General features: G+C 35.0%; 1 protein-coding gene across 8 annotated transcripts in view; it reads right to left on the bottom strand.

Moving 5' to 3' along the window:
- AGTPBP1 (ATP/GTP binding protein 1) overlaps positions 1 to 27,486 on the bottom strand; it is a 158,061-nt gene that overhangs the window by 8,977 nt on the left and 121,598 nt on the right. For 3 of the 8 annotated variants that reach the window (XM_032306880.1, XM_032306882.1, XM_032306881.1), the window contains exons 18-25: positions 25,885 to 25,972; positions 22,161 to 22,305; positions 19,544 to 19,697; positions 18,200 to 18,380; positions 16,142 to 16,271; positions 15,025 to 15,156; positions 12,559 to 12,735; positions 8,661 to 8,821 (exon numbers count right to left, since the gene is read on the bottom strand). In XM_032306880.1, the coding sequence (XP_032162771.1) occupies positions 8,661 to 8,821; positions 12,559 to 12,735; positions 15,025 to 15,156; positions 16,142 to 16,271; positions 18,200 to 18,380; positions 19,544 to 19,697; positions 22,161 to 22,305; positions 25,885 to 25,972 (1,168 nt within the window). Of the gene's footprint in view, positions 1 to 8,660; positions 8,822 to 12,558; positions 12,736 to 15,024; positions 15,157 to 16,141; positions 16,272 to 18,199; positions 18,381 to 19,543; positions 19,698 to 22,160; positions 22,306 to 25,884; positions 25,973 to 27,486 lie in introns of those variants that run through there. The other 5 variants (XR_004277300.1, XR_004277301.1, XM_032306883.1 and 2 more) reach the window with 4 other exon arrangements.

Here is a 27,486-nt window from a genome sequence, read left to right as displayed (position 1 = left end):
TAACCATATCCTGATGTGCAGCACTGTTAAATGTTTTATTAATTCTCAAATACTTTAAATGAGACTCGCTGAGAGGACTCTTTAATAGCTCAGGTGACAGGTAAAATAAAACACTTCCGCTAAGTACAAAAATACTACCTAGTTGTAAGTTTTAAATGAGCTCTACCAATATTCCCAGCTTTGACCTAAAATAAACACACGCCCCTAGGAAAGATACAATGCAGACTTAGTGTTACAGCCGATGAAATTTTTATTATACAACAGATACAATTAAATAAAGTTAAAATGATTTATGTATGGTAATTTCCAATGAATGCTCTGGGAATATAAAACGTGATTAATTTTCAACCACAGGCTTTGCTGAAAAAGAAGTTCTATAACTTCTGGTAAATACAGTGAATCTCAAGAGCAACAAAGATGATTGTAAAAGAGTAACTTTTTAAAAGGATAATCCACAGGAAAAAGAAAACTGAAGAGGAAATAATAGCAGAGAAGAGACATCAACAAATGTTAGAAGATGAAAGCAGATGGATGAAAAATGAATGGGGTCTGAGTACCAACCTCTACTTTGCTCAAGTACTTACAACAGGGGAAGCCATGGGGAAAACGCTGATTTGCATTACAAAGTCAAAGGAAAGCTAAAATAATCTGGGCGATAACCTGGTTATCAGGGTGCAATTGAAAAGAGAATAATTGATTAAAAGATTTTATAAAGAGCAGTTAGACCTTCAGATCACCTTCCTCAGGTTATTCCCTAGTTTAGAAAGTGGGAAAGATGACTTTCTAAAAACTTTTATCAGAGAGGCTATTCAGTTAGGGCCAAAAGACAGAAATGAAGGTCAGGAGAGTAAGTGAAAGTCTGGTCAAAGGTAAGTCCAACTGGGCCTCCAGAATGACAGCTACTGGACCTTATGCCCCACGGCAACATTTCTCAAAAATTTTTTAAATCACCTCCCAGTGCCCTGCAGGTATTTTTCCCCCTTAATCCCCCTAATTAAGTATAATTAATAATTAGAAAGCTAAAAGATTAGACCCAGCTAAAGAAAGGATAGGTGAATTAAAAGTTGGTTAGAAAAAGCACCTAACTCTGACAGTCAACAGGACTTGTGTTCACAGGATGCACAAGGCTATAATAAACAAAGAACCAAGTCTTAACTGGAATGCACAAGCACGCATGTGTGTGTGTGTGTGTGTTCAGCACAAAGGAAGCAGGCAAAACCGCCTGTCTCCCAGTCTTTCCCTTAAAAAGTTTCATTGGCATATTTTAGAAGCTGCAGCCTGAGGGCCAGACTTCTAATTTAGCAGGGATTGTGGACTGCCATCCTCTTCAGAGACTGGGGAAGTCAGCAGATACATATCCTGCCTTCTTCCGGCAGGGTGCTCCAGTAACCAAAGTACGTTACATCTGACGCCTCAGCTATTGTGGCTGCCACTGAGGAGACAGATCTACAGACAGCCTGGTTCTAGCAGCCAGCAGGGCTTGCATCCATGAATCCCATGTACCCTATCGAACAAACAGTTCTTAGGCACAGAGGCACGTCCTAATAGCCATATAGTCAGGCTACCACAAAGGGAAGAGGCAAAAATACCCATCTCCCAGTTTTTCCCCGGAAGGGCTTAACTACAGACTTTTCTAGCTGCTGCTAAAAGGTCCAGCTTCTAATCATCCTGCATCTAAGCGCGATTATGATCCTCCTTTTTGGGATACTACTATGACCTGGGACCCTCAACCACTGGCACTAAAGACAAAGAAAGAGGCCTGGGCAATCACAAAAGCCTGAGACACAACTAGAAGCTCAAGTCAGAATAATGAATGAAGTTTATCTCCTACACAAGAACATTCTGCCACAAATTGGGAGAGATGGCTATTTCATCTAATGTGCAGAAACCAAAACAGAGAGTCATGGAAAATGAAGAAACAGAGAAATCTATTTCAAACAAAAGACCAAGATAAATACCTAGAAAGAGATCTCAAAGAATGCAGATAAATGATATACCTGATACAGATTTCAAAATAATGGTAATAAAGATTTTCAACAAAGTCAGTAGCAATGCATGAACAAAGTGAGAATTTCAACAGAGAGAAGATATGAAAAAATATTGTGTAGAAATCATAGAACTGAAGAATATAATAACTTAACTGAAAAATTCAATAGAGGCTTCAGCAGCAGGCTAGAGCAAATGGAAGAAAGCATCAGTGAACTCCAAAAGGGAAGCAGGATTCATCCAAAGAGGAACAAAAAGAAGAATGAAGAGCGAAAATTACTTAAGGGACTTAAGGGACATCAACGAACAAACCAATATATTCATTACAGAGGTCCCAGAAGAAGAGATAAAGGGACAGAAAGCTTATTCAAAGAAATAATGGCTGAAAATTTCCCTACCCTGGGGAAAGAAAAAGATATCAGACATCCAGATTTACGAAGATCCAAAATGATGAATCCAAAAAGGCCCACACCAAGACACATTATAATTAAAGTGTCAAAGTTAAAGACAAGGAAAATCTTTAAAGTAGCAAGAGAAAAGCAACCTGCTATGTACATGAGAACCCACATAAGATTATTAGCAGATTTTTTTCAGCAGAAATCTTGCTGACTAGAAGTGAGGGGAAGGATTCCTACAAAGTGCTAAAAGAAACACACTCCCAACCAACCAGGAATACTTTTCCTGGCAAAGCTGTCAATCGGAATTGAAGGAAAAATAAAAAATTTTCCAGACCAAAAAAACTGAAGGAGTTCATCACCATAGGACTGGGCTTAAAAGAAATGTTAAGAGAGTTTTTCAAGCTCAAATGAAAGTATGCTAATAACAGAAAAACAAGTGACAGCATAAAACTCACTGGTAAAGGTGAATATATAGTTGCATTCAAACTGTATGTGAATATATATGAATATATGTATATGTATATGAATATATGTATATGATATATAATTACAATTATATTGTTATGGTGAATATATAGTTACATTCATACTATAATCTTTCAATGGTAGTGGGAAAATAATTTATGAATCTAGTATGAAAGTATTAAAAATAACCATAACTACAATAATTTGTTAATGGATATACAATGTAAAAAAGATGCAAACTGTGATGTCAAAAACAAAATGTGGGGAAGGAGGAGTTTTGGTATATATTCGAAGTTAAGTTATTATCAGCTTAAACTAGGCTATCATAAATATGTTTTATGTAACCCTCATGGTAACCACAACACAAAACCTATAGTAGACACACAAAAGATAAAGAAATCAAAGTATACCACTACACCATTCTCTGAAGTCATTAAATTTTTTATAGCCATGTTAAAAAAAAAAAGTATACCACTACAAAAAATCATCAAGTCACAAAGGAAGCAAGCAAAAAAGGAAGAAAGGAACAAAGAAATTACAAAACAGCCAGAAAACAATGAACAAAATGGCAACAGTATGCCTATACCTATCAATAATTACTTTACATTTAAGTGGACTAAATTCTTCAAGCACAAAATATAGAGTGACTGAATGGATTTAAGAAAAAAAATGTTAACACCCAACTCTATGTTCCCTGTAAGAGATTCACCTCAGCTTTAAGGACACACATAGACCGAAAGCACAGTGATGGAAAAAGATATTCAATGTAAATAGAAACCAAAAGACAGCAGGAGTCAGCGGCACTCACATCAGGAAGAAAAAAAAAATGAAAAAGAAGGTCATCATATAACGATAAAAGTGTCAATTAAGAGGATATAATAATTATAAATACCTATGCACTTGACATAAAAGCACATATTAAATAAAGCAAATATAGATAAATCTAAAGAAGGAAATGCACAGCAATACAATACTAGCAGGGGACTTGAAGTACCCACTTCCAACATGGATAGATCATCCAGACAGAAAATCAATAAGAAAACACTAGAATTAAACTACATGTTAGACCACATGGATCTTAACAGACATATACAGAATATTCCAACCAACAACAGCAAAATAATATATTCTTCTCAAACACACATAGAACATTATTCAAGGTAAATCACATGTGAGGACACAAATAAATCTTAAAAAATAAAAGACAACTGAAATCATATCAAGCATTTTTTCTAACCACAACAGTTTAAAACTAGAAATCAATTACAAAAAGAAAAAAACTCACAAATATGTGAAGATTAAACATGTTCCTGAACATGAGTCAAGAAAAATCAAAACATTATCTTGAGACAAGTGAAAATAGAAACACAACATACCAAAATTTATGGGATGCAACAAAAACAGTTTTAATAGGGTAATTTAGTGTGATAAACACCTACAGTGAGAAAAAAGGAAGATCTCAAATAATCTAACTTTATACCTCAAGAAAAAAGGACAAACTAAGCCCAAAGTTAGCTGAGGGAGGAAATAACAAAGGCAGAGCAGACATAAATGCAAGAGAGACTAAAAAGAAAAAAGAAGATGAATGAAACCAAGAGCTAATGTTCTGAAGAAAAAAAAAATATCGTTAGCTAAACTTTCCAAGAAAAAAGAGAATTCAAATAAAATTATACATCAAAGAGGACATACTACAACTGATACCAAAAAATACAAAGGATGTAAGAGATTACTATGAACAACAATATGCCAACAAATAGAATAACCTAGAAGAAATGGAAAATTCCTAGAAATGTATAATCTACCAAGACTAAATCATGAAAAAATAAATAGAAAATCCTAACCAGACCAATTGTTACTAAGGAGACTAAATCAGTAACCAAAAATCTCCCAACAAAGAATAGTTCATGACCAGAGAGCTTCACTGATGAATTCTACAAAACATTTAAAGAAGAACTAGTATCAATCCCGTTCAAGCTCCTCCCAAAATAGAAGAGGGAACACATCCAAACTCATATTACAAGGCCAGCATTATCCTGATACGGTAAGGACCTATTTAGCCAGAGGCTTCCATCAAGGTTAAAACAATAATGTTGTTTAAACTATCCCTACTCCCCTTCCCCCAGGGGACTTACTTAAAAACAAGTCCCGGAAACCAGCCCCAGGTAACAAAGCTAAAATACAAGGGTGGGTCAGGCCAGGTGGAGACATCTGATCAGTAGGGGGATGCATACTGTCTCCCTAGTTACCAAGGAGTATGAGCCCTGCCCTTTGGGCACATTTTGGGTGCCAATTCTGACGAAGGTCATAGGCTGGTTCAAATGTCTACTAGGGTAAATTGTAATTCAGTTGGTCACCTAGCATGACTTTGCAGCTTTTTCTGTGTGTTACAGTTTCATTGGCCACCTATGCGTGGCCAGGCCCAACCGCATGGCCTTTGCCCTTAAAAGCTAGTCTGTGAAACAGAGAAGGGTCACCCTCTCTTGTAAGAGGTGCGTCCCCAAACATTCGGTCTGATTCTTGATGCATGGTACGCAATAAATCTTTACTTGACCTTTGCTTTATATCAGTCTCGCGCCTTTAATCATGGACCCATTTTGAGGGGGGAGGGCATAACAATACTAAAGCCAGACAAGGGCACTCAAAAAAACAAATTACAGGCCAATATCCCTGATGAAGTTAGATGCAAAAATCCTCAATAAAGTATTAGGAAATTCAACTCAACAATACATTCAAAGGATCAAACATATACCATAATCAAGTGGGATTCATCTCTGGGATGCAAGGATTGTTCAACATTTGTAAACCAAACAATGTGATATACCTCATTAACAAAATGAAGAATAAAAATCATGTGATCACCTCAATGGATGCAGAAAAAATATCTCGACAAAATTCAACACCCATTCCTGATAAAAACTGAAAGAGGATGACACACACCTTTACATAGTAAGTTGATATATTATAAGCCCACAGCTAACATCATATCCAGTGATAAAGTGCTACAACAGCTTTTCCTCTAAGATCAGAAAAAACACAAGAATGCCTATTCTCACCACTTTTATTTAACCTAGTACTGGTAATCCTAGGAGCAATTAGGCAAGAAAAAGAAAAACAAAGGACATCAAAATCAGAAAGGAAGAAGTAAAATTTTCTCTTAGTACAAATGAAAGGTTATATATAGATACCCTAAAAACTTCATAAAAAAATGTTAGATATAATGAACAATTTCAGGAATGGTGCAGGAAACAAAATACACAAAAAACAGTTGCATTTCTATACACCAACAATGAACTATGAAAGAGAAGTTAAGAAAACAATCCTACTTACTAAGGCAGCAAAAAGAATAAAACACGACTAAGTTACTCAAGGAGGTAGAAGATATATACTATAAGAAAGCGATAAAAGAAATAGAAGAAGACACAAATAAACAGAAAGACAGTCTGTGTTCATGGATTAGAAGAACTAATGTTGTTAAAATGCCCACACTACCAAAAGCAATCTACAGATTCAATGCAATCCCTATCAAAATGTCAATGACATTTTTCAAAGAAACAGTTGAACTACAAAAGACCCTGAATAGCCAAAGCAATCTTGAAAAAGAATGAAGGTGGAGGCATCACACTTCCTGATTTCAAATAATCCTACGATAGTGGTGCTGGCATAAAGACCAGACACATAGATCAATGAACAGAATAGAGAGCCCAGAAGCAAACCCCTGCATATACAGCCAATTAATTTTTGACAAAGGAACCAAGAATATGCATTGGGAAAAGACAGCCTCTTCATTAAATGGTGCTGGGAAAACTAGACAAATACAAAAGAATAAAACTAGACCCCTACCTTACGCCATATACAAATATCAACTCAAAACAGATTAATGACTAGAAAGTAAGAATGAAACCATAAAACTCCTAGAAGAAAACAAAATGGGTAAACTCTTTTGACACTGGGCTTAGCAATAATTTTTTTGACACCAAAAGCAAAGGCAATAGAAGCAAAAATAAACAAGTAGGTCCACATCAAACTACAAAGCTTTTATACAGCAAAGAAAACCATCAACAAAATAAAAAGACAACCTATGGAATAGGAGAAAATATTTGCAAAGCACACATTCAATAAGGGGTTAATACCAGACATACACAGAATTCACAGCTCAAAAGCAAAAAAACCCCAATTTTTTAAAATGGAGAAAAGGACCTAAATACACATTTTTCCAAAGAAGACATATGAATGGCCAACAAATATATGAAAAGGTGCTCAACCGTACACTGCTGGTCACCACACAGACTGGTATAGGCACTATGGAAAACAGTATGGAGGTTCCTCAAGAAATTAAAAGTAGAACTGCCATATCATCCAGCAGCACCACTTCTGGGGACACAGCCAAAGGAAATAAAATCATTAGCTGTCAAAGAAATATCTGCACTCCCATGTTCAAAGCAGTATTATTTGTAACAAAGTATCAAAATAACTTAAGTGTCCATCAATGGATGAATGGATAAAGAAAATGTAATATACAGATATATAATGAAGTATAATTTAGCCTTTAAAAAGAAGGAAATCCTTTCGTTTGCTACATGGATAAAACTGGAGGGCATTATGCTAAGTGAAATAAATCAAAGACAGACAGTTACTACATGGTGTCATTTACATGTGGAATCAAAACAAAAACAAAAACAAAAAAATGGACCTCAGAGAAACAGAGAGTAGGCAAGAGGCTGCCAGGGGACGGGGTGTAGGGAAAAAAGGAAAAAGACTGGTAAAATGGTACAAATTTTCAGCCTGAGATGAATAAGGTCTGAAGGTGTCACTAAAAAGGAATGGTGACTACAGCTGATAATACTAGACTGTATGACTGAAATTTGAAGAGCAGAACTGAAATGGTCATATTCATTCACACACACACCAAAACGTGCACTGATGGATGGGTATGTTGGGAGCAATCCTTGTACAATGCATACATATATCAAAGCATCACAAAATCTTACAATTCTACAAATCTATATTTGTGAATTATATTTTGATAAACCTAGGAGAATAAAGAACACCTGAAATAACTTGAAGGAAGGCTTCTAAATATTAGTCAGAACAATGGACAATCTTTATAATAAATATGTACTTCCAGTAGAGAACTCAGGTGATTACTGTCTCAATGATCACATTAAAAAGAACAGAGTTCTAACTAATGTTTCACCACACATAAAACTCCTAAACTAATATATCTAACAGAGCATAGCAATAAACTGACAAATGACAAGTCAGTATCTAACAAGAAAAATCATGAACATTCCACAAAATGAGAATTTTCTTACCCATATCCATCAAACTATAAAATGCTAAGATCTGGTATTATGATTAAGATTTATAATACTGGGGGCGCCTGGGTGGCTCAGTGGGTTAAGCCTCTGCCTTCGGCTCGGGTCATGATCTCAAGGTCCTGAGATCAAACCCCACATCGGGCTCTCTGCTCAGCGGGGGGCCTGCTTCCCCCTCTCTGCCTACTTGTGATCTCTCTCTCTCTCTGTCAAATAAATAAATAAAATCTTTTTTTTAAAAAAGGGTAAATCATTAAGATCACTAAAAATAGCATTCAAAACACAAGGATGTTTCATTACAATCTCAATCCCAAATAAAAGAATGAAGAATATTATCACAATTTGGAACAAACAAGTATGTAATCTAGACATTTAAACTTAATTTTATTAATCCTAAAACTATTCTTGGCTATCAAAATCTCTGTGCCTTTCCTCAATTTAATGAAGTCTAACAGTATACTGCACATAATAACAGAAGGAAACAAGTGTGTCTTACCTAGTTACTTTGCAGTTCGATTCAATCAAGTCATTTTCAAAGTCAAGCAGGCTGGAAGGCAGATTATATTCCAATGGGGATGTCAGTCTTTTCAAACGCAACAGACCAACACAAAATTTTGCTCCCATCTCTTCCAATTCTCGAGTACCAATCTGTAAACCCTAGAAATAAAGCAATTTCATACATAAAATTAGGACATTTTTTTAAATTTAATTTTTTTTCAGTGTTTCAAAATTCATTGTTTATGCACCACATGCAGTGCTCCATGCAATACATGCCCTCCTTAATACCCACCACCTGGCTCATCCCACCCCCAATCCTCCCTCCCAAAACCCTCAGTTTTTTTCTGAGTCCACAGTCTCTCGTGGTTTGTCTCCACCTCTGATTTCCTCCAACTCACTCGCTGTCCTCTGGCTGTCATCATTATAATTACATAGGTGAAATTTATAATTACATTAATAAAATTAAAAGGTGCTTTGAATGGGGCTACAACTCAATAAGCGCAATGTCTTAACAATGTAAGATCGTTTTAGGTCACAAAGGAAACTGTCTCAAAAAACCATTTCTAAATGTTTGTTCTCATTCATGACATGCAAACTATTTTCACTAACACACAGGGGAAAAAAACATTCTGTGGTTATATTACTCTTGGGAGTTCATGTGTGGAATTATATTTTTGCGAGACATTGCTAGTATTTCTTGTAATCCACTACTTTGGATGCCAATGTTGAAATACTGTACTGTCAAAATCAAGGCCCTAATTTGTATATCTGAACATTACCATATATCCTTTTTACTGTATGATAAAAGAAAATGGTAAATAAAAAACAAACAAAAGAAAGGTAACTATGTCAAAAAAAAAAAAAAGAAAAAGAAATCAAACAGATCTAGGTCAATGAGGTAGCAGTAAAATAAATTTCTACATTCCATGTCAATTAGGAATGCCCATTTCAAATCTGGTCTACTGCAGCAAAAAGAGAATTTTACTGCAACTCATTATCCTTTTCTAACTGACAGTTCCCCAATAAATAATATAAGGCATATCAAAAGTTTAATGTTATCACATAAAATGATAAAAATGGACTACAAATCAAAACATTACTTATTGTTTAATTTTCAGATTAAAATTAATCTCTAAAATAAGTGAAATCCTTACACCAACAAAAGTTGCAATGAAAATGAGAACACACATCATTTAGAGAAAAGGTACTTTAAAATAGTTTTACAACAACCAGACTGAAAGCACAGAGTAACTGAAGAAAATAAATTGTAAAAACTGTTACTTACCCTACCCTGCACAAAACACATGCCTTTATAATAATGACTGTCTATTTTTTTTAAGATTTATTTTTTATTTTATATTTGAGAGGAAGGGGAAGAAGGGAGGGAGAGAATCTGCAAGCAAATCCCTCACTGAGTGGGGAGCCTGACATGGTGCTTGGTCCCATGACCCATGAGATCATTACCTGAGATGAAACCAAGAGCTTGACATTCAAACGACTGATCCACCCAGCCACGCCAGTTGACTGACAGTTTAGACAGTGTATCCATCTCCAAACAGTCTAACCTAACTTTATTAGAAGATTCATTTGCCTTCCTAATTTAAAAGCTTTAGAAAAGCTATGACTGTTTCTGAAGTAACTCACAGAAAATAAAAATAAGGATCATTTACAGCCTAAAATGCAGTAATATCAGAACATTCTTGAGGTGAAGAGAACTGTTTCTTAAAATATCATTAAACTTGTACAACTTAGTAGCTAACATTAACAAGTCTGAAAAGTATATATTACATGGGTAGGGGCAGATGGGAATATATGGGAATTACGTACTTTCCACTAAATTCTGCTATGCATCTAAAACAAAACCAAAGTTTATTAACAATAACAAAAAAGGTTATAAAAAGTAAATGTTATGATCACATTATTGAATTTTAGACACTAAAAAAATGGCTTAGTAAGGACATTTCTCTGCATAAGAGTTTTAAATTTAAAAAAACGTTTTAAATCAACATTAACTCTATTAACTAAATCATATAAAAAAGAAATGAGTATTTACTAGGTACCCATTTTATTTTTTTAAAAGTCTACATTTTTTAAAAAATAATTTTTAGAAAACTGGTCTAACATTTTATGTTTCAAAATATATTTTAGCTATTTTTTAAATGACCAAAAAATTTATCAAAATACAAATAGAATGTCTTAAAAAACCCAATGAAAGTCTATCAGTAGAATCCAAATATAGCAAGAAAGCACTACTGCTATATCTTATAATTGATTTCAAATGGCATGTAACCTCAGTTTCCCTACTTCTCTGCCTACCCCCAGGGGCCAGTTTCAAAAACACTGACACTTTAGGTTGCCTTCTCCTGTCTGACTGCATAAAGGATCTCTTTAAGAAGTAATTTACAGTCTATTTCCATAAATCATACAGCATAAGGGTTTTTTCCTCAGAGACACCTATGGTCTTAAACAAAAGTGATTCTCAAGCTCTGTGCCCATCCTACACACAGAACGTGAGACTCTTGTCAAAGTTGTCCATGACAGCACTGATCAGGAGACAGGGGCTGGAAGCTAGAGGAGTGCTCTAGGACATCTTATCTCCTATCACCATCATGTCCTTAGTAGATGAGAAGTCATTGTTTCACAGTATTGGAAGAGAATTCAAAAGACATTTTGTAAGAATAATATACTCTGGTCAACCTAAAATTTAGAGAAGTCACTCAACAGAAAGTACTGAAATTTCATTAACTTCTACTCTACAAGGCCCCTAAAGTTTGAATGTCAGTTGCAATATCTCTACAATTTTCTCCCAGTTTGGTACAGACTGAAAAAGTCATTACTTAGGCTCTCCATTTAAGCTTTCAGTCAACTATAATATGTTGACATTTTTACTACTAACCAATTGGAAAATTTTTAACTCCTTCCAAAGTTACAACCATTTTTATGTGAAGTATATGAAAATCACTCTTAGATTCAGTTTCCTCTTGCCCTATACCAAACCAAACCAAATCAAACAGAATGAGGAATAATTAGCATGACACCTGAAAATCTTTCTGTGGCAAGAAAAATAAGTACTTATAATATTTGTTTGCTGTTGATTATCCAAGGTTCAAACGATTGCCCATTAGGTTCTCAATCTTCCAAATTAAAAACGTCAAAGTCATCTAATATTTTATCAGTCTTTAATTTCAAAAGTAAACTTTAAGCTCCAGTTGTTCACTATGCACCAGGGGCGCCTGGGTGGTGCAGTCAGCTAAGCATCTAACTCTTGGTTTCAACTCAGGTCTTGACTGAGTCCAGTGGTTGGCTCTGCACTCAGTGTGGAATCTGCTTAAGATTCTCTCTCTCCCTCTGCCCCTCCCATTCATGCTCTCTCTCTCTCAAATAAATAAACACATCTTTAAAAAAAAATCTACAACACTAGAGAAGAGCAGTCTTAGTAAAGAAAACATTTTAATGAAGGAATATGCACTTAAAAGTCACACACATACATCTAAATATACAAAACTTTATAAATAAATGTATTTCTAAATGCATATAAATATACCTACATCCAACAAATTAAAATGATAGAAAACTTTTATTCATAATGTACTACTTACACTGCTCATAAGTTACCAGTCAATATTTAATATACCACAACATTATGTGGTATATTAAATAGAATATGATTATGATGTAGATAGGATCAACCAAGATTTCATAAAGACCAAAAGCAAGCTATTTAAGTACAGAGAAGTAAAAAGGAATTGCATATGATTCCGTTCTATTCTTGCAAATTACATTTAACTCAGTATAACAAATCTGTCATTAATACATACTTGAAAACCAACAGCATACTATATGAAAAGGAAGTCCTTAAAATAATTTTTACTGCTTGAAGTCCTGAGATGTTTTACCTTATATTTTCCCTGATCACAGCCACACAAAGTACTTTCCATGGTATAGCTTCTTTGTACCCCGATCTCCCTCCAAACTACAACACGTGCTGTAGATTCTTTAGATTTTTCTACTACAAAGCTACAGCTGCTCATGCAAAATGCTGGGGCAATATGGCTCAGTATCTTAGGCAAAGTCTGCAAAGGTAAGAATGACATAAGATTTCATGAAGTTTCTTTTAAATAATATTGTTTTTGTAATTTTTAAAAATTTTCACAAAAGCACAGTGATTAGAGCAGGGCTATGTGGATCTTCTTGCTTTATCCTCTGCTTTTCCAAGCATCCAAATCATTCTTTACTAATTTAGAATGTTCTGCTTTCCTGGACAAACAATAATTAGTTAGAAAACAGAATAAAGGATCACATTCATAGCAGCAACCAATAAATGAACAAAAACTATGTTAAAAAATGTTTTAAAACTATGGAAAAAAAAACCCATGTTTAAAAAACAAAGCAACTTTAGTCATGAAAGATGGTCTACTAATTAAGGGATTTCACATTATAAATGTCAATGACCTCTAAATTAATCAACAAAGCTAAGACAATCACAATCAAAATGCCCACAACCTTTTCAACTTCAAATTATTCTCAGGTTCTCTTGGAGTGTGTAAGTATGGGGGCAGAGCCAGGGCAACTCTGAAAGAAGAGGGTTTGACGAGAGACATGATCCAACAGATATTAACCTAATTACATATGTAAGGGAAGTAAAATTGTGATAGTGTGTGGGAGTAGATACCTCTCCAGAAAGAAAGAGAATTCTGAATTAGAACCAAAGGCAGATGTTAAAATTAGAATCATTAGTGGAGAGAAGACTGATCACTCCCTAACTGCTGGCACCACTGGAGAGCCACTGGGATAAACAAGCTGAAGCCACTCTTCAGTAGTTCAAGTCTAGCTGGATCGTAAATTTAAACATACAATTAGTAAAATTGCAAAATGAAGTTAAAAACAGTAAACATGGGGCTTTAAAAAAAAAACCTTGGGATAAGAAGTCTTTCTAAGGCTCAAAACTCAGAAGTCATTTTAAAAAAAAAATCAGTTGGGCACCTGGGTGGCTCAGTGGGTTGAGCCTCTGCCTTCAGCTCAGGTCATGATCTCAGGGCCCTGGGATCAAGTCCCACATCGGGCTCTCTGCTCAGCAGGGAGCCTGCTTCGCCCCTCTCTGCCTGCCTCTCTGCCTACTTGTGACCTATTAAATAAATAAAATCTTTTAAAAAAAAAATCAATAAACATGATGCAAGTTTCAAGTTACCACATACACACAAAAAATGTTTTAGTGTATTTGTGATATATATAGAGTTGTTAGCTTAAAAACAATAATGATTAGATGACCAGAATAAAAATAAGCTAAGAATATAAGAAAAGGCCTATAAAAGAGAGGGAGAGGTCATAATTGGCCAAACATATGAAAAGATACTCAACCTCATTTAATTACAAAGATGCAAATTAAAACCCTCAGTTTTTCCCTGGCAGAGACGACCACATGCTGTAGTAAGGGTATGGAAACAGCACTGTCAGCTGTTGTACGGAGCAGTATCAACGTACACAACCTTTCTGTAGGACAATCTGGCCATACCATTCAAATAGCCACTAACAGGTTGGACTACTAAGTAAACAAATTTTGGTACGTCTGTACAGTGATAAAAATGCAAAGCAATGTACACTGGCCGTGGTATGGGAATTAAAAGAGAACTTCATGGGCTATACGTACATACATTTAAGAATAAATGTTCTTAGAGGCAATCTCCCAACACACATGGTAGAAATGATTTGTGACTGAGAGATAACTTTTTTCACTTACTACTTTTGTTTCTGGAGTGTTCCCATTTTTTTTCTTTTTATATAACCCTAATAATTTTATTTATTTGGGAAAGGGGAAGAAGAAAGCAGACACCAAAAAGAAAATGTGAATTTGAATTTCTGCTCATGGCAGTGGTACGCTACTAAAACTCTTTTGGGAAAATAACCTGGGATGCTTTTTTGAGCACAAATACAGTAAGGAAAGCCACTGTGCCCAAACGGAGAGGACCCAGGGCGTGAAGCAGTCGGATCTCCTTAAGTCCTGGGCACGCCTCAAAACATACCCAGACGCGTAGAAACATGGTATGTAACAGATGGCTTTATAAATTGGCAGAGGAAGGATGTACTGTTTAATAAATGGGGCTGAGACAACTGGCTACATATGGGAAAACTAAAATTAGATCCCCAACCCTCATACAAAAATAAATTCCCAATAGATTAAGAATCTAAATATGAAAAGCAAAAATTTTAGAATGCTTAACTTGAAAAAATCTGAAACAAACAAAAAAAAAAACGGCAAAATGGCAACACTTGCTGAATCGGAGTAGTTCGTGTTTGTTAAATTATTTTCTATAGTGCTATGCATGTTCGAACTCCAAAACTCCACACACATCTGTAATAATTACCCTGTATCCTCCATCTTCCACAACGTCGCAGGAAGCTGCATTATCACTGGTATGCCATACAGTCTCTTTGATGCTGCAGCCATACATAAATACATTCTTCTTTCGTGAATGGCCATGATAATCACAATAAACCTGGAAAATATGATATATTTTAAAAGTTAAAAAGTTTCAAATTCATATACTGCCAAATAAAGCTAATGAATACCAAGACAACAAATGGGTCTGTTTCTTTGTTTTTACATTGTAACTGAACCACCATTTAACAAGTACAACTAATAAAAGTAGCAATACTGTGTTCTGGAAAGGGTCTGCGATTAATTCCAGAATGGCTAAATCCTTTCCAGGACCTGTATTTTAAGTCACAAGTTCCACTCTTTCTTATGTATCTACTATTTACGATTTAAAAAACAATAAAGTCAATTATAGTTCAAATCTACAACAGCAATCATCACTGATCCAGGGTTGTTAAAACATTTATCTAATTTGAAAGAACATGAAAATGCTCTCATGAAAAACACTATTTAAAAAAGAGTATGGTTTCAATTTAATTTTTAAGAGCATCATTTTTAAAATGAAGAAGAGGCTTGCATGTCACCGCTGCTCCTTCTCTACAGATTTCCTATCTTTCCCAAAGGAAGATTACCTCATTTAAACCATAATACAACGGAAACATTCTGCGGAAAACAGAAGCAGCATATAGCGTCTAAATGTTTGGAAGTCTACCACTGTGCCTACGCCACCTTTCATATATAAACTGGAGACCTACCTCCTTCAGAGTTGACTAAAGAACTCAGAAATAAGCTTCTTCCAGTTTGAGAATTTGGAAGATACATCCTGTTACCTTAGTATTGTTTAAACAATGAAGTTAAATACCTAAAACTTACCACCAGGAGTTACCAATATTCATAAATAAAAAAAGAGCTCATGCAAACTATAAAACTTAAACCTGATGAAATAAGCATATGGATACACTGTATTAATTTGGTATCATAATACACTGATACTATATAATTGATAACAAGTAATTGATAATAGAAATTAAAACTTAACTTTTATAACCATGAAATGCTGAGTAGTTAATTAACAAAAGCATCTCTGTGACTAGACAAATACTTACCAGTGGCAAATGCTTCACAGCAGCCAGGTATTGTAGCAGCCCCTTAGCATGATAAATTGTAGGATGTAAATCTGGATTTGGACTTTGCCACTGTCTATTCAGATCCTCTCCACTTAAAGAACAGCGGTGACTACACAGATGTAAACACAACCACAAACATCAGTACTGATAAACTCTTACCTATGTTTAATTTGATGATTCTAGTAACTATTAACTATTTCCAGTAAATACATTAGTCATTAAATAAACACTTAAGTATTTGCTTTGTGTAATATCTTGTTTTACATGCATTTAACCTGGTAAGTTTTCAGATACTTAGGCTAACACTGTCAACCTATTTTAAAAAAAAAAACTTGGGGAAACTAAGAGGCGCCTGGGTGGCTCAGTCTGTTGAGCCTCCTCTGACTCTTCATTACAGCTCAGGTCAAGATCTCAGCTCAAGATCTCAGTTGTTAAGATCAAGCTTAGTGTAGGGCTCTGCGCTCAGCCAGAAGTCTGCTTGAGAGTCTCTCTCCCTCTCACTTCTGCCCCCCCACCATGAGTGCACATGTATTCGCTCTTTCTTTCAGATAGATAAATAAGCAAATAAATAAATTCTTAAAAAAGGAAAAAATTAATTCCCATTTTATTCCAGGCTCTCTAAAATTTATTTTCCATTCTGGCTATGTAATAATCACTTGTTATATACTAATATCCTGTACTTAAACTGTATTAGTTACTATGTAAAAGTGCTATCTGGGGGGCGGCCAAGCAGCCCAGTTGCTTAAGCATCTGACATTTGATCTTAGCGTGGGTGTTGATATCAGGGTTGTGAGTTCTACCCCACACTGGTCCCCATGTTGGGCTCCAGACAGGTCATGGAGCCTACTTTTTAAAAAAGTAAAGAAAAGGAAAAGAGAAAGTGCTATCTGAGCTGGGACCTCCTAAAAAGGAGAAGTATATGGAAAGTTTACATTATTGAAAAATTCAAATATATTTTCATTTAATTGCAGGTATTAAGTATTGCAACTGAGCAAAAATTGAAGCAAACTATCAGAAGGTGATAACAGAAATATAAACGGAATTCTAACTAGCCAATATGTTTCTAAATTAAAACCAGTCATAAAAATCTCATTTTAATTCCATAAGATACTACCTAAAAGGACATTATTCTAGCTTTGTCATTCAAAAATCCCCTAAAATATGAGAACTACCCATGCTATCTTTATTAAATAAATAAAATATGGCATCTTCAGCTCTGCAGATGCTCGTAACATCAAGACCAAATTCCCATCTTTCAGAAACAGAGACCTTTCCTAATTCCCACAAAAAATAAATTGCACTAACTGTTAAGCCATCTCAACTTAAAAAGAAGCTATCTTCAGGAGGGAGACAAACCATAAGAGATTCTTAATCTCACAAAACAGACTGAGGGTTGCTAGAGGAATGGGGCGGGTAGAGAGAGGGTGGCTGGGTTATGGACATTGGGACGGGTATGTGCTACAGTGAATGCTGTGAATTGTGTAAGCTTGATGATTCACAGACCTGTACCCCTGGGGCAAATAATACATTATATGCTAATAAAAATAACAAAACAAAAACAAAGAAGAAGATATCTTCTAGTATTTCCAGTCTAAAAAATTATTTCTGTCAAAACTATACCTCTTCCTACCAGGAAGAAGCCAGTAGATAGAGCCAAACCATATCAGTGGAAAGAGATCCCAGAAGATTCTAAATCTTAGAACAAGCCAAGATCATGCCACTGACAAACAAAAAGGAATATAAGGGGATATGTTAAATATCTTTCTCATATCCTGACACTGATTTTTCTAAAACAATTCAAGCAAGACATACATTTCATAAAATCATACTCTTGTGGGATAAATACAGAATTTCTCAAAATATGATACTGCTACATAAAATGTATTTTCCTTTAAACATTTATCTTAGATGAATTCCCCACCAACAATTTCTTTGTTCTAGAAAAACCTCTCAATTTGTTTTCCAAATTAACCTGGATTCTAGTATTTTGAACAGCCACATTGTCAATAGCATGTCTCTAATGTTTGCTTCACTTACTTTCCATTGATGACGCCATCTGGATTTAGCATAGGGACAATTTTAAAAATATAGGATTCTCGTAGGCTCTGGGCAGTAGGGTTATTACTCATGAGGTACTCCAGTGTTCCCTTCATTACCCAACTTGCATTAGTTTCTCCAGGATGTACCCGAGCAGATAAAAAAACATAAGGGCGGTTTCCTAAAGTACACATAAAAATCTCAAGTTAAAATGAACAGCTACTAAGAATTTGTATGCTGTCTGACTTTGGGATTTAGAAATATTTCCATTCAATTGTAAATTCTCATACACATTCATAGCAACAATTTCCTGTGCACCTACTATATAGAACAGTGGCACAAGGCCCTCCAGAGAAAACAGATAAAACCCATATAAGCCATGTGCTAAAGGAGTCCATAGTGTAAACATAACACAACAAATACTATTGAGTTGCCTTTTTATTTCCCAATAATTAATCTGACATCTAAAACTAGTTCTTTTATATAATCTCGCTTTTTATAAAGAACAAGTTATTGGCGAAGCTTTAAATATAAATTTATTTTTCATAAAGTCATGGGGGGAGGGAAAATGTCATTTTACCCATTTTATAGTCGTTATAAGCACAGATAAAATAAGGTATATCTGCTCAGAGATTTACAAAGAAAATTTTTTCAATTATTCACTATACATTTAGATATATAGGTCTACAATATAACCATTCAGTTCACCCACTCATAACCTTCTTATCAAAATTAGAGCAGTTTTCTTATTTTTTCTATTACAGCTGTGCATCTGAGACAATTTTAAAAAATATAAATGGCCGGAAAAAACAAGTAGCTATTCAGTGCTGGCATCAAAGCATTTGATAGGTTACCAGTGGTTTTACTTATAATAAAATTATTTTATTAGTTTAATAAATAAACTACTAAACTTAATAAAATTAGTTTATTGTAAATTTTTAAATTTTTAATAAAATTAGTTTATTATAAATTTTTAATTGCAAAATTTACATTTTAAATGTTTAAATTTTAAACATTTAAAATGTAAATTTTTAAATGTTTTAAGAGTTCATGTAAACTCTTCAAACATTTTGTTGTATTATACTTTGGATAGTATTTCTAAGGATAAGAACTACAGAATATTCATATTGAGAGAGACCTTAGAGATAATCTCACACAACTCCACCATTTTCGAAATGAGGAAAATGTGGCCCAGAAGTAGGCCAAAGGCCAGGCAGTAATAGGACCAAGACTAGAACCCAAGACTTCTGATGCCTATTCCTAGTACTGCTGCCCTTACAAAATATATACGAAGAAAAAAAAAATAAGAATAACTGGTATTTTGAGTGAAGAAGACAGACTTACTGAATTGACAGATATGTTCATAATAATTAGACTCTGGCATTGCTGTTATAGTCACCAAGGGACAGGTGTTTCCAGACAGGGTTTCACATAACACATCTTTTCGAAAATAGATTTGCTGAGGATTGTGTGCTGATTCCAATTTTTGAAGATGCATCTTGATAAAAATTTAAAAGCAAAGTATACAATCATTTAAAAACTCCCTAGGATAAACAGAAACAAACGTATCCAGAGCTCCACACAACAAAAGTGAATCAGACTCCTAATTCCTTCTCTGAAACCCTCCGGGAGCCAGATGTAGTTCAAACCTCAGTTATTTGAGGCAGGTGAGAAAGGATGATAGATACAGTACATATACCGTTAATTCTGCAATACCCCAGTGGCATCAGTGCCAGCAGCCTGCAATAAGCACATTATTATTTCTGCAGCAAAACATACGTGGAGTCACTCAAAGTGGAATCAATATTCTAAATAAGCTCACATCAATTCAGGCCAGGCTTTGCTGCCAAATAGGCTAGGAGAAAGCTTTTGGTTTTAAAGCTTTCTGAACTTTGAAATTGTAAAAGTGACTACAGACCTGCAGAATGAAGTATGTAGCAGAAATTTTTTAACAACTTTTCCTGATTTCAAGATTAACTGTAAAATGTACAGAAGACACAGAAAGTACAAAGAAAAAAATTTTAAACACCCATAACTGCATCACCTAGATTACTAGTAACAAATGCCAATATAACCTGCTTTTATCACTTAATAATTTGTACACACACAAACATTCATAATCATGAACTCTATTATCATAGCACTCAACATGTGAATTATGTGTCTTTTGAAAACACAAATTTTAATGGTTTTAGTATATGGTTATATCACACATAAATTGTTCAATCCCTTATTTAAGAAACTTAGTTGGTTTCCAAACTATTGCCTACGTTTGTTCACATAATCACGATTTACTATGTGGTCACTATTTCTGTGCAGAAAACTGTGCCTGGCATTGGGGATGTAACAGGGAACAACTAGACCCTACCTTCAGGAAAATACAGGGTGCCATGAAAGCCTGTGATCAGGGGCAGGAAGCCTAGTGGAATCTGGACAGTGAGGAAAGGTCTCCTAAAAGAAGTCACATTCAAACTGAGATCCAAATAATGAGTGAAGAGGGGAAAGGGGGGTGCTGCAGGCAGAAGGAAGGTACGTGGGAAGACCAGGACAAAAGAAAGAGGAATAAAGAACTGACAAAGATGCCCTGGAAAGATGACCAGGAAAGCTGAGAAACAGAATTAACACAGACTGAAGGGCCTGGCAGGCCATTCTCTCACAAGGCACAGCATATATATGTACAGCTGGTAACTGATACAGAAATAAGTGACATGTGGGTAACCTTAACAAACAATGAACAGGCAAATATTTTACTGTGAATTAATACCACAAATATTAACTTAGCTGGAGGATAAACTTTGAAGAGTGAGTTATTTTAAAGTCCATTTAAAGATAAATATTGGTATATAAATAGTTCAAACAATACGTGGATATGGCAAAAATTGTGAAAAACAGTAGAGAAATGATGACATGAAGATCTTATGGGATTAGATCTTCCCACCAAGGAGCCCTCCTGCTCTAATGTGAGTGAAAAACTAATGAAGAGGAAAGGGGATAGAAGTGAATTCTAGAACACCAGTGAGAAGTGGCCAAGTGGAGAGGAGAGGCAGCAGTAATGCCTGCAAAGCTCATGGTAGTGCCATTGGAAAAAAGGAGGGGAATTCAAAATACATTAAAAAGGTAACGTCAATAAAGAACAACAATATATAACCCTGTGAATAATAACATTATATAGTCTGATGTTATGTTATTTGGCACAGAAAGATAAATGGTAATATCTTTATTGTAAATTGTAACCGTTATTAAAATGTCAGCCCATTGAATGTTCTCAGCCTTTCTATCTCTTCTGTTGGGCCGAGTATGTTTTTCTCTCCTTTTCCCCTCATAATTTGGAAGCTTATTTCTAAATCACAGTGTTCCAGTGTCTTTCTGGGTAAACTGATCATATCCCTATGATCCTTGATCATTAGGACAGACATTCTGTATTGAGAAAAAAAATCTACCACAGTAATTGCTCAAATTCATTTTTCAGTTTTGTTTTACAATGCAAACACTCAAATATCTCAAAAGAACCCCCAAAACCCAACATTTATATCCTAAATTCTAAAGAACCTGGATCTAGAACTCCATATCAAACCACTAAAAGAAATGAATTCCCTACAGAAAAACTTACACATTTTTCTATTGTTAGATTTTCTATGAGATTTAATGCCTCTCATTAAAACAAGTGGAAATCTCACCTAGTTAAAATGTGTAAATCATGGAAAGCTATAGATTTCTACACAAAGATGGAGAGTAAACATTTTTCAAATTTTTTAAGTATTTTTACTAAATAAAAATGAAGACTACATTTCCATTTTACTCCTTTTAATGTTTTCAACAAGTACTGTATTTTCTAAAATATTCAGCCTTGGATTTTTTTTCTCATCTTATTAAGATATTTCATTAATCCATTTTTTTCCCAATTATCTGACACATGCATATAGCTCAATGACAGCCATAATCCAACTCAATGACTTCTCACCTGTAAAGTCGAATATGTGTATGGATAGTGATAAGCAAAGTAGCAAACATCATCTTTATGTGGAAAATTGACAGTAAACGTAATTGTATAGTAGGATTTTCCCTTTTGCCCACCTGCAGCAACTGAACTTCTTGAGAAGTGATTTCTACAATAGAAAAGCAAAAAACATGTTTATTTCTTCCACACAAAAGTTCTGATTTTCCTTACTACTTTTTTTTTTTTTTAAGATTTTATTTATTTGTCAGAGAGAGAGGGAGAGAGCGAGCACAGGCAGACGGAATGGCAGGCAGAGGCAGAGGGAGAAGCAGGCTCCCTGCTTAGCAAGGAGCCCGATGCGGGACTCGATCCCAGGACGCTGGGATCATGACCTGAGCCGAAGGAAGCTGCTTAACCAACTGAGCCACCCAGGCGTCCCTCCTTACTACTTTTTTAAACAGAACTTTGGGGGGAAGCCCATACAGTTTATAAAAAGTTTAGCTTAAATATTTTATAAAACTTAGACTTGGTACTAATGAGCAGTTAATTGCTATCAATCAACGTTAGTTTTCAGCTTTGGATTTACTACTAAATGGAGTTGAGACTCTACATATCAATAAAAATCTTAGAACCTAATTCCTCGTTAGCCATTCATATTACTGGACGTCACCAATTACCATGGGTGACTGCTACCACACTAGATGAAAAGCTAATAATGGCAACGGTTCAAGTGGATGGATCAGAGAGGACAACAACTAAATTCACTGTCAAGATCACAAAAAAAGAAATAACCAGACAGGATGTGTTTCCTGATGTGATGCAACAGGAATTCACTGCACCACCTATGAAGTACTCTTGCCAAAACTCAAACCTGAAGTTGATCAAGCTTCTAGATTTAACTACTACTTTACAGGAAATCAGTAAGATAGAAGAATTAATTATCACCACAGGGATGCAACCAACAAAACCCAAAATGTGGAAAATTTTGCATGACAAATGACCCAGTTTCTTCAACAAATAAAGGAGAAAGAATAAGGGGGAAAAAAGGCAATGTACATATTGAAGGAGACTTAAGGGACATAGCAACAAAATCAAGTGCAATGTGCAGCCTTGGTTAGTCGGATTAAAACAAATCAACTATAAAACAACATTTATGAGGGGCGCCTGTGTGGCTCAGTCTGTTAAGTGTCTGCCTTTGGCTCGGGTCATGATCAGCTCAGGTCATGATCTCGGGGTCCTGGGATAGAGCCCTTGGGATGGCTGTCAGGCTCCCTGCTGAGCAGGGAGCTCACTTCTGCCTTTCCCCTGCCCTTCCCTGCTCCTGCTCGCTCTCTCCTGCTCTCTGTATCTCCCTCTAAAATAAATAAATCTTAAAAAAAAAAAAAAAAAAAAAAACTTATGAGACAGCTAGGGAAGTCTGAACCATGACAGGATATTTTATCATATCAAGGAATTTTCTGAGGTGATAATAGCATCATGGTTAAACTGTCTTTAAAAATCTCTAAAAGACAAAGATCTTTGAAGTATTTATCATAAATATGATATCTGGAAATGCTTTTAAAAATTCAGTGTGGGGCGCCTGGTTGGCTCAGTGGGTTAAGCCGCTGCCTTCGGCTCAGGTCATGATCTCAGGGTCCTGGGATCGAGTCCCGCATCGGGCTCTCTGCTCAGCAGGGAGCCTGCTTCCCTCTCTCTCTCTCTCTCTCTCTGCCTGCCTCTCTGTCTACTTGTGATCTCTCTCTGTCAAATACATAAACAAAATCTTTAAAAAAAAAAAAAAAAAAAATTCAGTGTGGTGGTAGGGGTGAAAGTATTCCTAAAACAAAGCCAAACACGCATTGATAACTGTTGAAACTGAGTGATGAATAGATGTGGTCTCATTATCCTATTACCCGCTTTTGTAAATGTTTGTAAAAGATTTCCCTAATAAAAAGTTTTTTAAAAGTGCACATTACTTTCTAGACTTTTAAATATCACTGACATTTGATGGCCTGACAGTACTTTGTCTATCAACCTAATTTCTAAAATTTCAAATCATCTTCTATGATTTAAGTCATAAACTGAAGGAAATCCATGACCAACAGTTTATTTACGTGCATGCACATACACATGGGCAAGGTATTTTCAAACTGCTGTTGTCTTCATTAATGCAGCCACCATATCTTGAGTACTCAGTGACAAGATGCTATGGGTTGAGGAAAGCACAAAATAAATTCCAGAACTTTTGGCCAACTCTCTTCCCCCCTAAGTTTAACATCTAATTGGAGAGTTATTAATAACAACCACATTACAGCTATATGGTAGTCTGTCAGTTATATTGTCTAGAGACTGGTGGGAGTAGTTTTAGTCTCATTGTGCAGATGAGACAAAGAAGCATTGGAAGACTTGGCTGACAAATGAAAAGTTAAGACACATGCAAAAACAGATTTTAATCCTATCTGGATTTCAGGTTTCAGGAAAGCAACTAGGATACTGCTTGTTACATGGAAAACAGTTAATAAACATCTGTCGAATTGACCTGAATTCCAGTTCCAGGTCTGGAAGTAGCCAAAAGAAGAAACAAAAATGAAACTAAACAAACAAAAACCCTTGACGTCACCCCTACACAAAACAGAACCACCACCTGTCATATTATGACTTTTCACTTGACTATGTGAAAAAGAAAAGCACTCGCCGACTGATGATTTCAATTTCAATTTTATGAGAAAGAGATAAATTAAGGGTACTTTTATATTAGCCTACCATTAAAAGAAATACAAAATGTATTCAGGCACAGATGAATTGCATATCATCTTATATTTCCATCCCTCATTTACGACTTATTTTGCTATTACAAGCAGGGGAAAAACCCTGCTGAAATGAATTCTAAGTAACACTGTCCTCAGAAAGTAATAGCACTTAAGAGCTAGGTTTTTCCAAAGCCATGTCTTAAACCAGTAAGAACATTTAATTTCAGAAGTCTTCTGATTAAAAAAGAAGGAATATTAGAGCTAGTTAAGCACCATATAAAAACGCAAAATCCACTTAACAAAAATGTCAGGATTAAGATTATTAACAGAGAAAAGACAGGGATGTCAAATGCATTCGGTGGAGGAAGTTATCTAGAAACATATTACACATAAAAACAGTAAAAACGGGAAGCAAGACATATAATAATGCCAGATTACTTAGACATGAAGTTGAAGAATAATCCAATCATTCCAATGAAGCAATAAATGATTTCAAGCACTTATTTCTGACTTGATAAGCAGATGGCCTATTTGAGGTCAAGTTGAACTGCATAGGCTGCTATAATAATGTAATTTTGGAACACATCTCCATGTAAAATATCCTGGAAATTCAAATCAAGTAAATATTTGCATGCAAAAGAGAAAAGATAAGAACTGACTTAATATCATCAGAACAAAAAGGCACTGATAATTACTTCCTAGAATTCCTAATTTCACTTTTATTTAAGTTTTCAGAGTCTTTTTATTTAAAGTTAAAAGAGTTGAGGACACATAGCTATCTAAGTGGTGAAGATAAGATTTGGACTAAGTAGGTCTGTCTGTCTTTAAGACACATTTTATTTCCACGAAATATACCACCTCCATAAATCTCAAATTTTAAAGGACTCTGTTAAAAGTAACAGTACAGCATACCATCATAGTTCAAATAATGCAATGACTCTACTTTCTAACCTTCAAATTGAAAAAGAATGAAGATCCCCTTGTGTCACCTGATGTCCTATTATTCTTAGAATACTTACTTATAATAACAAATGTCCGTTCCCACACGAATCCACCACGGTCTTGCGTTTAATGCTTCCTGAACCGAATACATGAGTGGTTGCATACCTTTGACAGAGAAATAGGAATAAAAGGAAAAAAAAATCTTTTCAGAGTTTGAGTTAAAAATTAATCACACCATTATAGAAAGCACCAAATGTTCAGCAAAGCTAAAAGAAAATACATTTCAGTTTTTAGTATGTATTAAAACAAAAGGTATTTCTTTAAAATCTCCTCTAAGTCCATCAATGATATGCTTTTAATCCCAGTTTACCTAAAATGGGATTACAACTTTGATGAGTGAGAAGTTATTAAACCTTATTAACTGATCTCTGTATGAGATCAAGTAAAAATAATAAAAATAATAAGTAAAATGTATTCCTTGGAGCAAGTGAGAGTCAAAAAATATACAAAGAAATAGTATATATCCTCTCTGGGCCGGACCTAATTAGCAGAAACATGGCTAAATGCACCAAGAAGGTCAGAACTGTGGGGAAACATGGGACCGTTATGGTGCCTCCCTCAGGAAAATGGTGAAAAAGACTGAAATAAGCCAGCACACCTAGTACACTTGCTCCTTCTGGGGCAAAACAAGATGAAAAGAGAAGCTGTGAGGATCTGGCATTGTGGCTCCTGCATGAAAACCGCTGGTGATGCCTGGACCTAGAACACCACTTCTGCTGACACAATCAAGTCTGCCTTCAGACGAGGGACAGAGTTTGAAGACTGGTAGAAGCTCCATCATTTGAAACACTGCTAGCCTATAATACATGGGCTAATTTATGTAAAAAAAACTACTTGGGCTTGTTGTTAAATTTATTAATTAGATCTTTCAATTTGTGGTGCATTAGTTTTGCTTTCTCAAAGGACTTGGAAATTAAAAATCCTTCTAAATTTTATTGACAAAAAAAAGAAATTGTTTATAATCACACTTTTAACTCTACACCGAGGTTAAGGAGGAAAATATCACAAAAATGTCAAGATTGTTTTCTTTTTCAAACTTCTCCAAATTATGTGCTTATAGAGAGGAGGAGGTGTAAAGACTATTAACAAAAATAGGATTAAATATGTAGTGTATCTTCTTAGGTAGTTATGGAAATATATTCTATATATGAACTTTCATATTATCTTACCCAATTTCATAAAATAATACACTAGACTTCTAAATGGAATTAATAAAATTCCTATGTTAATTTTAGAATTGTTGACAATTTTTTAAGACCTACTTTGACTTTCTTAGAGACAGAATAATTTTCTTGATTGTCTTGCTACAGAATAATTTTGTTAAATTTACCTCTGAATATTTTTATTAGTCTTTAGTAGTCTTTTGGGTTTCCTCCATATGAAAATCATATAATTTGTAATTCAAAGTATTTTACCTCCTCTTTTAGTGTTTGTATCAGTTATTCATTTTCTACTTTTATTGTCTTAGAGAAATGGAACAACCTCAAAAATGATTCCAAATATAGAGGTAAGAAAACAAACAACTCTGTCTTGTTTTTCATTTTAATCAAAATGTTTTGCCATTCAATACAACATCTGCCAACTCTTTTTGCATATCAACTGTACCATTTTTTAATAAA

This window comes from Mustela erminea, chromosome 12 (assembly GCF_009829155.1).
Source record: "Mustela erminea isolate mMusErm1 chromosome 12, mMusErm1.Pri, whole genome shotgun sequence".
NCBI lineage: Eukaryota > Metazoa > Chordata > Mammalia > Carnivora > Mustelidae > Mustela > Mustela erminea.
Note: the sequence above shows the minus strand (reverse complement) of the source record. Positions and strands in the feature narration are given on the sequence as shown.